The following is a 15273-nucleotide window of genomic DNA, read 5'->3' on the forward strand; positions in this document are numbered from 1 at the left end:
ATTGAATTATTAAAATATGTTGTGAAATATATGATCCGGGAAATGGAGTATGGTCCATGAAGGAGTATTAGAATCACATTTAAGTCCATGAAATTATATAATTAAGTGCAAATAAATAGAGAAATATACATTATTGGGTGTAGAATTGAAGATTTTTAGGGTGACAGACTAAAATCCTCAATTTGATCTTTGTGTTTAAGAACTAAAGTGAGAGATAGCCTTCAGGGGAAGGGAAGTGGGAGCTCTGAAGTGGGGCCCAATATCCCCTTAACCTAGCAACGGATTTAAGGACTAAACCTAAGATTAGCTAATGATTTTCTATAACACTGAATCAGGGTAGAGAATTAAAATTGCTCTTATTTGGCACAATACATATTTAAACCCTTTTACTCATCTCATTTCACCAAAAAATCGATGTAGTGGGAAAGATGTTTTTTCATATTCGAAAACATCATCACATAAACATAATTTAGTAGTTACTTATTTAAACTTTGCATTTAAATTTTACTACCAGTTAATAATTTAGTTTTGATTGTATCTCAAACAATCAAAATTAGTGACAGTAATTTCATTTTATTTCTGTGAATTTCCTAGTTAATTTTTCAACTCAAAATTTAAAACTTCCTCATGGGATCAATATTTGGGACTTAAATAGAAAGTCATATATTACTTGATAACGAGATGTATACTTGTGTAGAATCCCCACATTAAGTGCTTAACATTATTATTCATAAAATACAACATTAAATTTTTAGCACCGTTGAAAAGCAGAGCCAACTTTATAAATTTTACACAACTATATTCAACCGGAATCATATAGCATGGTGTGGACACTGTCTCAGTAGTGCTTTAAATCGCTCCTATACTTCATAAATAGATTCGCCTTCAAACTTACAAAAAGATGTAATATCATTTTTAAACTTCAAAGTTTTTTATGGTGGAAAATATTTAACAATTAATTTCTATGCTAAATTACCCCAAGTTCTGATAGATCCAGGTGCTAACAAATGTAATCATACCTTAGCCTTATCCCTCAGTGTGAAAGGAAAAAGTCTAATTCTTATAGCGTCATTTGATACACCATCATGTTTAAATGTAGCACACAATTCTAGAAAACTGGCAAGATGTAATTTGGATCTTCAATTGGTACTCCCTCAAATTGCTTATTTGATACCATTTGGATAATAATGAATTTAGATTCAAATGAATTAGCCACTACAGTGGTTTTTTGAGTACTACAATGAAGTTTATCCACCATAGGGTTTTCATAATCTCTTAAAGGTCTAAACTCTTCAATATTTTGATTATTTTGATTTGCCATTTCTTGAAATTTTTTATTTTTTCAGTAATTTTTAATTTTTTAATATTTTTTAATTAATTTTTTAATTTTTCTAATAATTTTTTCTAACTCAGAATCGTAAGACACAAGTCCTGTGGAACCTGAACTATGCATACATTACTACAAAATACATAAAATAAAATAAAAACGCACAAACAAGAATTTTATGTAAAAACACACTACAATATTCCTATAAAAAATTAAAAATTTTGATTAAGACTTTATAAAAATAGAATTTTGCTTTCTAAAAAGTTCCTTATAAACTTTGTAATGTTCCCCAGTAACAGCGATAAAAACTTGATCTCGATGTTCTAGATAAATGTCAAATATGATGTATGTGATTATATGCTTAATTTCCTTAATAATAATTCGTACTTTGCAACGACGCCAAAAACATAAACTGTAGCATAAGCTAGGTGAATTCTTAACTTTGAAGCAAATAAGATTACAATTATAATATTTAAATATGGGATACTACACAAGTATAGTTTTGTTATTAAGTAATATAAGACTTTTCGATTAAACCTTGAATATCAAACCCATAGAGAAAACTATAATATGCAACTTATAAAATAGGAGAAATTAGATAGCAAAATATTCTTAAACTTTAGATATCAAAATAGGAATGAAAGTTCAATTCTTTTTGAATTTTTTTATAATTGAAAATAAAGTAAGCAACTAATTAACTTAACTAAATACTTGCAAGATGAATGCAATATAAATAAAATATGTTTTTTGTTATTATAAATTAGTAACAAGTATAAGAATTTTGTTGTGGAAGTATTCTAATTGTGTTATGCCAAATAGGAGAAATAATATTCTTTACTATAAAGAACATTAGCTAATCTATAGTTTGAATAGTCTTGACGACGGGTTAGGTAGAGATGATACTAGCTCTCACTCTAGATTTCCCTCTTCTGCCTCCACTTAAGGGCCAACACCTTGTTTCAAAACCTAAAACTATAAATCAAATTGGTGGCTTTAGCATGTCACTCTATAGTCCTCTAATTCCACACCCTTCAAAGTTTTTTCCCCTATTCATTTTCACTCAACCCCATGAACTACATTCTCAACCATGAAATTAAATGTGATTCTCACAATTTGTTGACTGATACAATACCATCTCAGATCTTATATGTTTTAACGACAGGTATTAACATCTTAATTTGACAAATCAAGAAGTAAATGAAGTACAAGGTTTGAAATCGTTAATATTAAATACTAATACTTAACACAACTTCCTTTCAATACTTAACCGCATATCATTTTAATGAAAAAAGATAAAAGAAAACTACTCATAATTCATGAAGAAAACACAACCACACTTGAGTTTAAAAGTAGAAATCATGCACATAAACAAGTAAAATAAACAAGAAGTCTAAATTAAAAACAAATGTAGTCACAAAGATAAACACTTATCTCAAATCCTCTACACCAAATATCTTGGAGTTCATTTAAATCTCTTCCTTCACTCACAATAGAAACAAAAACTCAAAATAAAAAGAAAAGGCGGCTAGCGGCGGCGGTGATAGCGTTACTCGGATGGATGGATGATGATTGACCATTGGCCCCTTGATGATCCAAGTCTTCTTTAATAAAAATCCAAGAGGTGCCTTGGTGTCTCTCCAAAATGTGTCTCCTTTTAATGAATCTTCTAGAAGTTTCCTCCTTTCAAAAGTCAATTAAATGAAATTTCGTGTTCATGAACTATTTCCCCCGTTTTTACCAAGGGTTGCTTCAAACACCTCTTCAAAAATTCATCTAAATTTAAGGAATCATCAAATAACTACTTATGACGCTTAACCGAGGGGTACCTGGAGCTTAGGTGCGGCTTTCTGTGTATTTTGCGCGTAAGCGCCGATCCTGGGGACTTAGCCGCCATAGTTCTTTTTTGCACCGTCTTCATTTTTGCTCCAAATTAGATCCTTTTTCACTTCTTTTATCATTTTTCATCCATTTGATTGTACCTGAAAGAAAAACACACAAATGCCTTTCATTAAAGTGTAATTACTTAGAAATAGGTATAAAATACTTAGAAATAGGTAGAAATAGGTATAAAAATGTGTATGTAAAGAGTATATATTTTAGGTGTATCAATTGACATGTTGATTAAACTGGAAGATATAGAGAAAATTCGGAACTTGATGGAGAAATTATCAAATTAGTTTGAGATGAATGATTTAGGTTTAACTAAGATGATCCATGAGAAGAGAATCAGTAGAGATAGGAGTGCAAATACACTAAAGTTGTCTCAGGTAGAGCATGTTGAGAAAATTCTATAGAGGTTCAACATGAGTGAGAAAAAATTAATTTGTACCCTTTTAGGTAGTCACTTCAAGCTATCTAAGGAATTATCATCTAATCTGATACAATGAAAGCACAGATGAGGAGAACTTTGCATGCATCAACTGTTGGGAGTCTGATCTATGATCTGATATGTATGAGACCAAATATTTTACATGCAATTGGAGTAGCAGCTACATGAGTAATCTCAAAAATAAATCATTAAGAGGCAGTGAAGTGGATTCTCATATATTTGAGGGCAACAATCAATAGGATACTAAGCATAACAGAATATATATTCACATTGAGGAACACAAAAGTGAGTTGGATTTCCAAAATGTATAAGATTATTAAACCTTCAACTTTTGAAGCCGAAAAGATTAGGATCACTGAAGCTAACAATGATATGCTTTAACTACAGAGCTTTATAGCAAAACTGGATAAGCAGCAGCAAATTGAAAAGTATTACAATAACAGTGTAAGTGTCACTCATGTTTTTAAAAAAGAAATTTTTCATATGGAGATAAATCATAATCAGCTTAATGCATTATATTATCCTTTCTCTCCTATATCATGGATAATTATTCTTAGAGAAGATAAACACAACTTAGAATTTTGCAAAAATACTAAATATTGTAGTAACTACGAAGAAATTGGAGTTATTTTTGCCTTTAGTCGGAGTCTATGAAGATTAAAATTGGAGGTGTGCCACACTATGTTACGAGACTATCAAAGGTAGTACAAATATTGATGCAGGTCTGGAGGATAAATGTTGGGCACAAATCAGTCTCCAAGTAAGAGATTATTGGGTGTATAGTCTGATTGACTAAGACTTAAGCAGTAGCAACGGTAGAGACAAAAGAATCCCAATGGAACAAAAACAACGCCCCTTTGCCACAAAATTTGCCTAGCCACACCAATATTAGGGTAGCTATGCCAAATGGTATTGTTATCCAAGTAGGGACATGCCTACACCGCTATTCTTTCGATTCCAGATTCCAAAACATTGCGATTGGAATAATTACGTCAAGGAGTTGCGTGATTACGTCAGTGACAGTTTTTTACACAATTTGTATCTTAAGACCTCATTTCTGAGGGATTATATTCTCACTCTTGTGAATCTCTTGGATGCGGTGAAATATCAAAGGGCTTTTATATTGAGCAGAGGAGTTCCAAGAGGTAGATTTTAGAGCGTGTGATTTCTTATGTGATCAAAAAAGGATTTGGTATGTAATTGTTATAAGTTCCAATGGTGCTGAAAGAAGATCTGAGTTGTGGAAATATATTTACTCTTTAAAAGTGAATTTTTTGTTGTAGGATTACTTTGTTGTGTACTTCTATTCAATATATTATTTTGAATGTCTCCAACCAATGTGATCTTTTTTCTGTGATATGATTTTAAATGAAAACCGATTATAGCTTAAATTTTCATCTGAATACTATTGTGTATCAAAGCCCATCATGCTTTTATATTTATTTGACTATTTATAATGAAGTTAAACTTTAGTTTCTACATATCCTTAAAAGAATAGCTTCAGATTTTTTTTTTTCATTTTTTGCGAAATTTTGCAAGTTGCTAGCTGCGAATTAACTCGGCTCAAATAGTGACATTGGGTAAAGGTCGAGGATTCTTCTCTCAAAATTAATTATGAAGTTGTTAGATTAGGAAAAAATATATAGTCGGACATCTAATCACGAAAGTTCACGTCTATATATACCAAAATTCATATCATGACCTTTTGTAATTGGGGCTTCCGGATGTGTTAAATTAAAGCTTGATAGGGAGTGCATATAATACTGAAAGGCATGAGATGCCGTCACTAAAATGGGACAAGTCTGAACGAGAAAAATATTATTAAGAGCATATTTGTGCAGACTTTTAATGAGCATTGCTTCGAGGGAAGTATAGGCTAAGCTGGAGTGGAGAAATCTCCGCAGGCTATGATTCGCTGGATAGTTTTTAACTAGTTTACGCCCGCGGACTGGCGACTCCTTGTCTAACCTAGAAATCTATCTAGCCACGTTTCATCTTCATTTTATGAAAGAGCACACGTGTCACCAAGCGGATGCCACTATTCTCCAGTAGGGGCATTATCGTAAATCTATTTTCCTTAACTAGTGTCAAAACTTAACCCCTTTCTTGCTGTCAACCAGTTCCCGATCTACTTGGTTGCCTCGTTTCTTCTCCGGCTACCGTCGGCGGATTTTATGCAAAATCTTGTCTTTCTAACTCATCTTTTATCGTAATCCACTCCTTTTCGTGAAGATGTTTCCTTTTGTGTAACTAGTTTTCGTATTAATGGATATTAAGCTGCTAAAACAAGAAACGGAGGAGCTGTCCTATCCCAGGGACCTTCTTTGGCGACTCGCTGGCGCAGGATTAAATAACGAACGCCCTCCTATGAAGCTTGATATAGAGCCGGAGTTAAGCTTGGGGCTTTCTCTCGGGGGATGCTTTGCCTCGGAGCCAAGGGAGATGCGGCTCGTGCGGTCGTCGTCTATTGCAACGCTCTCAGTGTTCCCAAATGAGCCGGCCTCTTCGTCTCTTGTGCGAACTTGCTCTCTTCCCGTTGAGGCCAACGAGGAGAATCGGAAGCGGAAGGAGATGCAGAGCTTGAAAAGGCTTGAGGCGAAGAGGAAGAGAACGGAGAGAAGGAGCAGTTGGAGACCTCCGATGGTGTTTACGGGGAGCGGGGATCCTAAAGAGGAACCGTCTAGGGCGATGGCGCTTCGGAAGGACAGTTCGGATTTTGATGGAGGGGCGTTGGAAGGTATGGATTCGAGATAGAATAAGTTTACCGTTTTCTTCGTTTATTGGATTTAAAGTAATCAAGTTCGTTGTTCATTTGTTGCTTACGCTGCAATTTTACCTATGTTTAGAGGTTTTCGCATTGGAGGTCATTGGGCACTTTCCTTCATAGAAATGCTATTTTTTTTGTCAACGAACTTAGTTCTGGGTTTGCGGGATTGGTTAGTTTTAGCCTAATTTTTTATTTTCGGAAATGAGTTCTCTTTTTTTGATTTGATAGGTTTTCTTCTTAGTTATTGTTTGTTTAAGCTCTTCTTGGTGCGTAGGGAAGTTTTGGTTCTTGGTTTGAGCTAGTTCGCAGATAGATATATGCTTTTAATTTATACAGTGTATGTATATTACTGAGGGATGTTTCGCACTTGTAAAATCAGTAAAACTTTTTTAATACATATGTTAATTTGGATTATCAGATATAAGACATGGTGCACGAGAAGGTGGTGACCTTGAGCACATCATTTTATGATTCATGTCAGAGAATCTGTTGCGATTATGCTTAATTGAAGAGATGTAAAGGCCATTTTTCTATATTACTGTATGGATGTCATTAAATTTTCCTTGAATATTTTTGCACAGTTGTAGCTGGTTTGTCATTAAATTTTGTTTATTTCTACTAAACTTTTATTTTTAGTGTTGTATAAGATTTATTTTCCTTGAATATTTTTGCACAGTTGTAGCTGGTATTGCCATCTTTATGCTTATTAGAATTTTGTTGAACACTTTAGTTTGCTGCAGTGGTTCCCTACAAATAACTGCTCTATAACTTCATTCTTCAGTCATTCCTCAAAACTCTCAAATTTTAACTATTAACCATGTTGTGAAGCTTAGATTTCTGTGATGTTAACTACAGGAAGATTCAAATTATTTTAAGTCTTGAGAGCAGAGTTTATTCACACTTACAGATTTGCTGACTATTGTTTAAACTCTATTTCATTAATATTTTTAATGAGAGAGAGAAGTCATTTTTTCATGATTATTTTGATTCTGTTGGAAAATTTAGGAACAAAAGGAGCAAATAATCAATTTACTACTTATTATCTTCCTGACTTTAGTCTGACTGAACGTATTATCACTCCAAGTTTGCTGTTACACTATTGATGCTCTTGAGGGTTGACTGGTCTCAATGGATCTTGTTTCATGTTTGGAGGTATTCTTTCCTGATCATATATCGTCTCCATGATATTAGTAGGATAATAAAATTCTTGAAGTTCTTTCTGTAATTTCAAGCTAAATGTTGCCATTTTATTTCTCTAGCTCTGTCATTTTAGCCATATCAATTTTTGTGAGTTATGTTTAGTAAGTTTGCAGTAGTTTTCTATCTATTAAATCTTATGCACAATTTGGAAATTCAAACCAATCTATGAGCGAAGTAATCTACTAATATTTCTCCACTTAAATTTTTTATAACATTTTCATGGTTAGTGCAAAATTTAAACTATACTACAGGTATACACTTTTGTCCTTAGAATCCTTTATTTCCTTTTTCCGGTCTAATTCTGTCCACCAAGTCATCTACAAAATTTTCACCTATGATAGAACTTACTACCATTTTTGGAAGTGTGCAATGTGAGATGATGGTTAAAAAATTTGTGCAGTTACCAATTTAATTTGCTCTAGATAATGCCGTTGTAGCAATTTTCAGTCATGTATTGGGTCATTGCATGGCTATGGCGTAGAATGGGCCATGATTATTATACATCTCCATTCGGTAGTGTTCTACTGGAAGAATACATGTTTGGTTGTTTTGGCTGATTGAAGTATATATTTGTCTAAGTTGTTTGCTTGTAGATATCACTAATATTTTGTTGTTGAGCTGACTCAAGCATAAACTTAATAGATTTACTCTTTCTTGCTTGTTTACAGAATCGGATCTCTCAAGCTTAAGCAACTCTTCAGCTGTTACTTCATTGCCTGACACCGCTCACAAGTCCGTTGCTACAGATTCAATACCGCAGCGGCTAAGATCCCTAAATTCTTTGCAGGGAGATGATATAGCGTTGAAGAGGATGACAGACAACATAAACAGACCGCAAGATATGGGAAGGAATATGATGGATGAGATGCCGTGTGTGTCAGTTAAAGGAGATGGCCTTAATGGAAGGAGGATTGAAGGCTTCCTCTACAAGTATAGGAAAGGTGAAGAGGTAAGGATAGTCTGTGTTTGCCATGGCAGCTTCCTTACTCCAGCAGAGTTTGTCAAGCACGCTGGAGGAGGCAACGTGACCCATCCTCTCAGGCATATAGTCGTTAACCCTTCCCCTTCAATTTATTACTAATGCTTCTTATGTGGACTTCAGGATTTCATCTACTACCAAGCTTGATCTGTCACTGAAGTATCAAGGGAAGGATAGTCTCTTCTTTTTTACTCCATTCTCGATTCCCTTGTCGTGAAGTCCCATCCCTTCTTTTTTTCTTGCTTTTTTTTTTTATTTTCCTTGAATGAATGAATGAATGAATGAGAGAGCATATGGAAGAAGTCTTTACTTGTTGGCTTTTTTGATTCCTTCGACTTTTCCTGTACTGCATGGGGTGATTTATGTCTACTTGTTGGTATCCATATCTCCTAGTGTTCGTCTTCTGGGTTTCTTAATTCCTTATTGCGGTAATCTCTCTCACAATTTTTTCGCGGTGTTAAGAAAATTATAAATGAATAGCTCCTCTGTCCATAATTGTCCACGCTTGTCGGCCTTTTGCTTTGTTTCATTGTTTTATGCGGATTTGTTCGTTATAGACGTCTACTTTTTGGGTGATTATGCTTCTTATGGTATTTGCAGGGCACATATTTGAACCGAAAGCCGTTGTTATTGATCTAATTTGTTGATCTTAAAAATAAATCTGCTAATTAGAGGCTATTTGGTGATGCATTCTATTCCAAACTTTTGTTTTCTTGAATAGTAGGAGAAAATAAATTAGCTATATGAGATATAATATATATATATATATATATATATTATATATATATTAAATTTTTTGTTTTTTTTAGGTGATGATTTAGGTGGCTTATTTTGATAGTATATTATTATGAAAATTAAATATTCTATGTAATAATTAAATAATTTTATTTGTCTTTATTAAAATCATATTATGATTATATTAGGTTTATAATAATATTTTTTTTTTCAAATATTCAATCGCTTTATTGTGCTTAGTGCCAATTGAATAAAAGGACAGAGTAAACCCTTCATTTTTTACCATTTTTTTTTTTGAGGATTCCAAAGTTGTGACCGATTCATTTCATGAAGCAAAAATATGCTACATAAAATGCACCGAAGCTAATCAGTCAATTTGGATGCTACATAAAATGCACCGAAGCTAATCAGTCAATTTGGATAGAGTACTGTTATGCGAACTATCCTACGAGATCCACTCTTCTGTTGAAGTATTTAGCTACTCATTACAGTTTATTGTGCCTTCTTAACAAATTTCATGCAATAGACATTGCTACATGTTTTCATCACCAATACTTGCAGTATTTAGTTCATCCTTAGATTTTGAGTACAATTTTGCACAATTATCACACCTTCCTACATCTCTCAAGTTGGTGAATGGATATCTTCTATTCTTAATTTATCAATAATCTTCTGAAATGCTGCATTTCTAAGTCTCCTTGTGAAGACATGCTAAGTGATACCACTTGTTTAAATATATGTTGCACAAATTAAATTTGAATTATGATCTACATTGGAGTCTAAAGGCCTTCGTTTGACTAGATCTTAAATTGAATACATAGAATGTAATTTTAGTAGTATGAGATCTAGAGCTAGGAGTTGTGAGTATGGGTAATCAAATCAATAAAAGACGTGAATGTTTAGATATTTTTGGTTTATTGTTCGAAGTGATGGTGTACATATGGGGATGATATTAGTGGAATTCAAGTTGGTTGAAGTGGAGGATTGACAAGGGTCATTTGTCTGATAGAAAATTATCGCTTAAACTTGAAAGGAAAATTTGATGAGATGACGGTGTGTCATGTAATGCTCTATGGCTCAGAATGTTGGCCTTTAACAAAGAAACATAAAGCTAAGTGTTGCTAAGATGAGGTTCCTTAGTTGGATGAGTGAAATGAATTTATCCATGAAAGGTGCTGTGGCTCTACTGGCAGGCAAGATTAGAAAGTGTCTTCTTATTTGGTCACATTAAACATGATATTTGTTAAAACGGCATAATAAAGTGTAATAAGTAGCTAAATACTTCAACAGAAGAGTGGATCTCGCAGGATTGTTCGCAAATTAGTACTCTATCCAAATTGACTAATTAGCTTCGGCAAATTTTATGTGGCATATTTTTGCTTCATTAAATGAATCGGTCACAACTTAGGCATCTTAAAAAAAATTATGCTATAAAATGAAGGGTTTACCCTGTCGTCTTATTTAATTGGCACTAAGCCTCGTACCTCAAAAAATAATAGTAAAAAATTATATCATGAAACTCAACTGCTTAAGATTTTTAAGATATTTTTCGGAACTGTGAATACTTGTTCAAATAAGATTAATCTAGCCTTGCATGACTCGGTGACATTGCAATTCAACAGTTAAATTTGTATTTAATGATTGGTTGACTAAAGCACAGTTTTACCACTACCTAAAACTTACTAATCTAGTAAATTTAGATTTCTTTTATTTTTGCCAGGCGTCCGGGTGGGCAATAACTCTTCTGGACTGTAATAATTTTTTATATTTTTTTATTTAGTTTAGAAATTTATTAATTCTATCTCATTCTATTTTTTTTTTTTGTCAATATTTCAAAAAAATAAATAATTTATTATTTTGCACTTCTTAAAAGATTATACTGATTTCGCCCCTGAATTTGTCGTATGAGGCATGAGATAATTTTTTTCATGAATTTTGTTAAAGTTCCCGATTTTCTATTGGTCAGACATATACTGTTCATAATTTATATTTGATTCTACTATCAAGCAGGTTTGTCCTCTTAAATCCTGAAGTTACTTCGAAGTTTAGGACTTTCCTAGGTCAAACACCTGAACATCATCAAGGAATTCGCCATTTGAAAGCAGTTTGGAAAGTGACCTGAGAATTTCATAAAAGTAGTTCAAGTCGAACCTCCAAATGACTTTTTAATTTTATTTTATATCACAGCTATATGACGTGTTACATTTATCTTTAAATAATTTTATAATTTTCGAAATTATCTAAATAACATCTTTGATGTTTTGATATTGCAATTTTTATTAGAAAAAATGAATATTCCAATTAATTTTTTTCTGAAGAATCCAGTATGTTTGAACTCTCTCTGAGCGTGACCAAAGATCCCAAGAGCATGAAGGTAACAAATCCGGCAGAGCCACTCCACAGCTTGCCTAGCAAAGCATCGATGGTTGGAAAAGGGAAGTGGGTGACTTGTCATCTAAATCTAATCGCAGAAAATTTAAAATGGTTAAACCCCAAAAAAATAAAAAAGTAAAGTCTGACCGCAAACCTTGTAAAGTTGGAAAAATTATACGGTCCGGGCACCTCACCCAAAATTAGGTTCGGTGTCCAATTAAAAAGTGTAACGTGAAAATGCGAGGCACAACACAAAAAAAAAAAAAAAAAAAAAAAAATGTAATTTTTTTACTGCACGACCCGACCCGAGTCCCGCGCAATCCTTTGAAAGTAGTTTTTTTTTTTTCAGATCGCGCAAATTTGAATATAATGTCTCTTTTTTGTCATTTTGGATCCCACCAAATTGGAAAAATGAAAATTTTGTTTCTTTTAGGTTTAGGGTTTAGGCATCTTTTTCATTTGCATGTTATTTTCATTTACGTTTGTTTTCAACGGCTAGGGTTAGTGACCCGATGTTCCGATGAAATTCTCTCTCGACCAGAAAATGTTGATGAAATCTCAAAATATTTGCGAGAACTATGCCAATATGGTGAGCTTAGCTACGGTCGGAAGTACTTAATAGATGAATTTAGCCTAGAATGAAATTATTCCGCAACTAGGTTTGATTGGTTTTACTGTGGTATTTTTACTTGTATGAACCTTCTTATTGTTTTGATTTGTTATTGCAGTATTGTGATGATTTTTACACAATGTTACTCGGTATTACTGGTGTTATTTAATGATTTATATTGTTAATAGATTAAATTATTCGATTTTATTGGAGTATTATTCTGGTGTTATTACTGTATTGTTTGATTGTAACATTACCATAATGTTGGAGGGGGGACATGGTGTTATTTAGGTGTTATCATTGTGTTATAGTTGTATTATTGATTCTAATTTTTTGGTTTTTTGGAGTTTTAGTTTGGCATTTAATGTTACTATCCTCGTGATATTATGGTGTTTTTTATCTGTATTATTGGCTTATAACGGTAATTAGGTGTTATTTATGTATTATCATGGGGTTATACAAGTGTTATTGGAATGTTATTTTGCTATTGTAAATGGTGTTATGCGGGTGTTATTATGGTATTATTATGATATTATTTATGTACTATTGGCTGTGAACTATACCTTTGTGTTGAAGTGGGGAAGTGGTGATATGTAGGTATTTTCATAGTGTTATACTAGTCTTATTAGATTTATTGACCAGTTTTATTGGAGTGTTATTTTTGTCGTTCAAATGGTGTCATGTTGAAATTTGTATTTCCCTGAGCATGTAAGTGTTTGCAATGATGTAATTGTGGATAACTTGCTTCGCGTAGTTGTCTAGAATGAGAATGAAGTCTATGAACAATATTTTGCCCATGCAAACCAAATTAGATTTACTGTGCGAAAGAAACACAATTGTTTTTGGTCGAATTCAAAGAGAATTAAGAAAAATGACTTCATTTGTGGTAAGGTTGATTTCAAGAAAAACTTGAATCACAATGTCACAGTGAAGTTTAGAAGAGGGGACGCATTGACTGGTTGTCCAACCATGATCTGATATGCCATCGATGTCGAAGGTACTGGTCGGGTAAGAAATTTATAGAAAGTCATAACCATCCTTTGGCAGTGGACGGTGATAAGCATCTATTACGTTCTAGCAGAAAGATAACAACATCAATGCATAAGTGCTCAGATTGATGACACAACTCGCAATTAGAACAAGCGATGCATTTTGTTTCATAGCTGCAGAAGTCGGGGGAGTGGAGAGTCTTGACTGCACGAAGAGGGATGTGTATAATTTCATACAAAGAGAGGGAAAAGTTCACACTAAACATGGGGACGCTAATTCTCTACTTCAAGTGTTCACTAAGAGGCAAGCTGAGGATACCATGTTTGCCTGAGACGTCCAAATTAATGAGTTTGGTCGTTTGTTGAATTTCTTTGGAGTAATGGGATATCCAAGCATGATTAGGATTACTTGGGGATGTCATAATATTTGATACATGTTATAGACTGAATAAACACAATTTATGTTGTGCTCCAACCACTTGAAGAATATTTTATTTGAAGTTGGTTTTTTATCAAATGAAACAATCTACACTTTCAAGTGGCTATTCAAATTCTTTATCCGGATAATGGATAATAAGCACCCAATAACATTATTGATACATCAAAAATATATGTATTTTTAGACTTATATTTTATACTAATTTTTGGTGAAATTGTGCTTTAAAGGAATGTATTTTTCATGTTTTTTTTGCAGGTTGATGATTTTTAGCACTTAAAGCAAAAAAGGAAGCAAAAATAATGGAATTTGGAGTCAAAATGTCGTTTTGGAAGTAAAAATCAGCGTCGATGATGCCAGTGAGGACGCCGACAATGCCAGCAAGGACGCCAACGATACCAGCAAGGACGCCGATGAAGCCAGCATGAAGGAGGAGTCCAAAACAGCGGGGGCGTCGATGACGCTATTTGATAGAGAGCACATAAATTAATTCAAACCACGTGCGCCGACGACGCCAATGTCTTACTGTTGATTATATGTCCAAATGGATTGAAGCTATTGCTGTACCTAAATATGATGCTTGAAGTGATTCAAAATTTTTAAATAAAAACATTTTTACAAGATATGGAACGCCGAGAGTGATTATTACAGGTGGAGGATCCCATTTTAGGAATAAGAGGATTGAGAAATTGATTAGAAAATATAATATTATGCATATATTCTCTACTGCTTATCATCTCTAAACATCTTCTCTACTGCTTATCATCTCTAAACCAGCGGTCTAGCAGAAATATCAAATCGTGAAATAAAGCAAATTCTAGAAAATGCTGTAAATCCTTATAAATTTGATTGCTCTGCTAGATTTGATACTGCATTATGGGCATACAGAACTTCTTATAAGACTCATATTGGAATGTCCTCATATAGACTTATTTTTGGCAAAACATACCACTTACAAGTAGAGTTGGAACATAAAGATTTTTGGGCCATTAAGGAATTTAATTTTAATCTAAAGGATGCTGGTCAGAAAAGATTATTGCAACTCAATGAAATTGAGGAGATTAGAAATGAAGCAATTGAGGAGAAATTGAGGAGATTAGAAATGAAGCATATGGTAATGCAAAAATCTATAAAAAGAAAATGAAAATATGACATGATCAGATGATTATAAAAAAAACTTTAAACCTGGACAAGAGGTTCTATTATATAATACTAGATTAAAATTATTTTCAGGAAAACTGAAATCTAGATGGTTAGGACCATTCAATGTGATCAAAGCCCATCATTATAGAACTATTGTTATTAAAGATCCTAAAATAGGAAAGATATTTAAAGTTAATGGACATTGATTGAAACATTATTATGAAGGGCACATGTCACAATTTAAAGAAATTTTGATGTTGAGTCATCCTGAATAAACATTAGTACATCAGGTTGCCAACGTTAAACCAAGCGTTTTGTGGGAGGTAACTAACACACACACACACACACAAATATATATATATATATATGTATATATATATATATA

General features: G+C 33.2%; 1 protein-coding gene across 1 annotated transcript; it reads left to right on the plus strand.

The window, feature by feature from the left end:
• Positions 1-5755: 5755 nt before the first annotated feature.
• LOC110035547 (ninja-family protein AFP3-like) lies at positions 5756-9203 on the plus strand. Its single transcript, XM_020739789.1, has 2 exons — positions 5756-6393; positions 8292-9203. Exons 1-2 carry the CDS (start codon positions 5922-5924, stop codon positions 8702-8704), a joined length of 885 nt encoding a protein of 294 aa, XP_020595448.1. The 5' UTR covers positions 5756-5921; the 3' UTR covers positions 8705-9203.
• Positions 9204-15273: the final 6070 nt, after the last annotated feature.

The sequence above is a fragment of the Phalaenopsis equestris genome, unplaced genomic scaffold (genome assembly GCF_001263595.1).
Source record: "Phalaenopsis equestris unplaced genomic scaffold, ASM126359v1 Scaffold198077, whole genome shotgun sequence".
Taxonomy (NCBI): domain Eukaryota; kingdom Viridiplantae; phylum Streptophyta; class Magnoliopsida; order Asparagales; family Orchidaceae; genus Phalaenopsis; species Phalaenopsis equestris.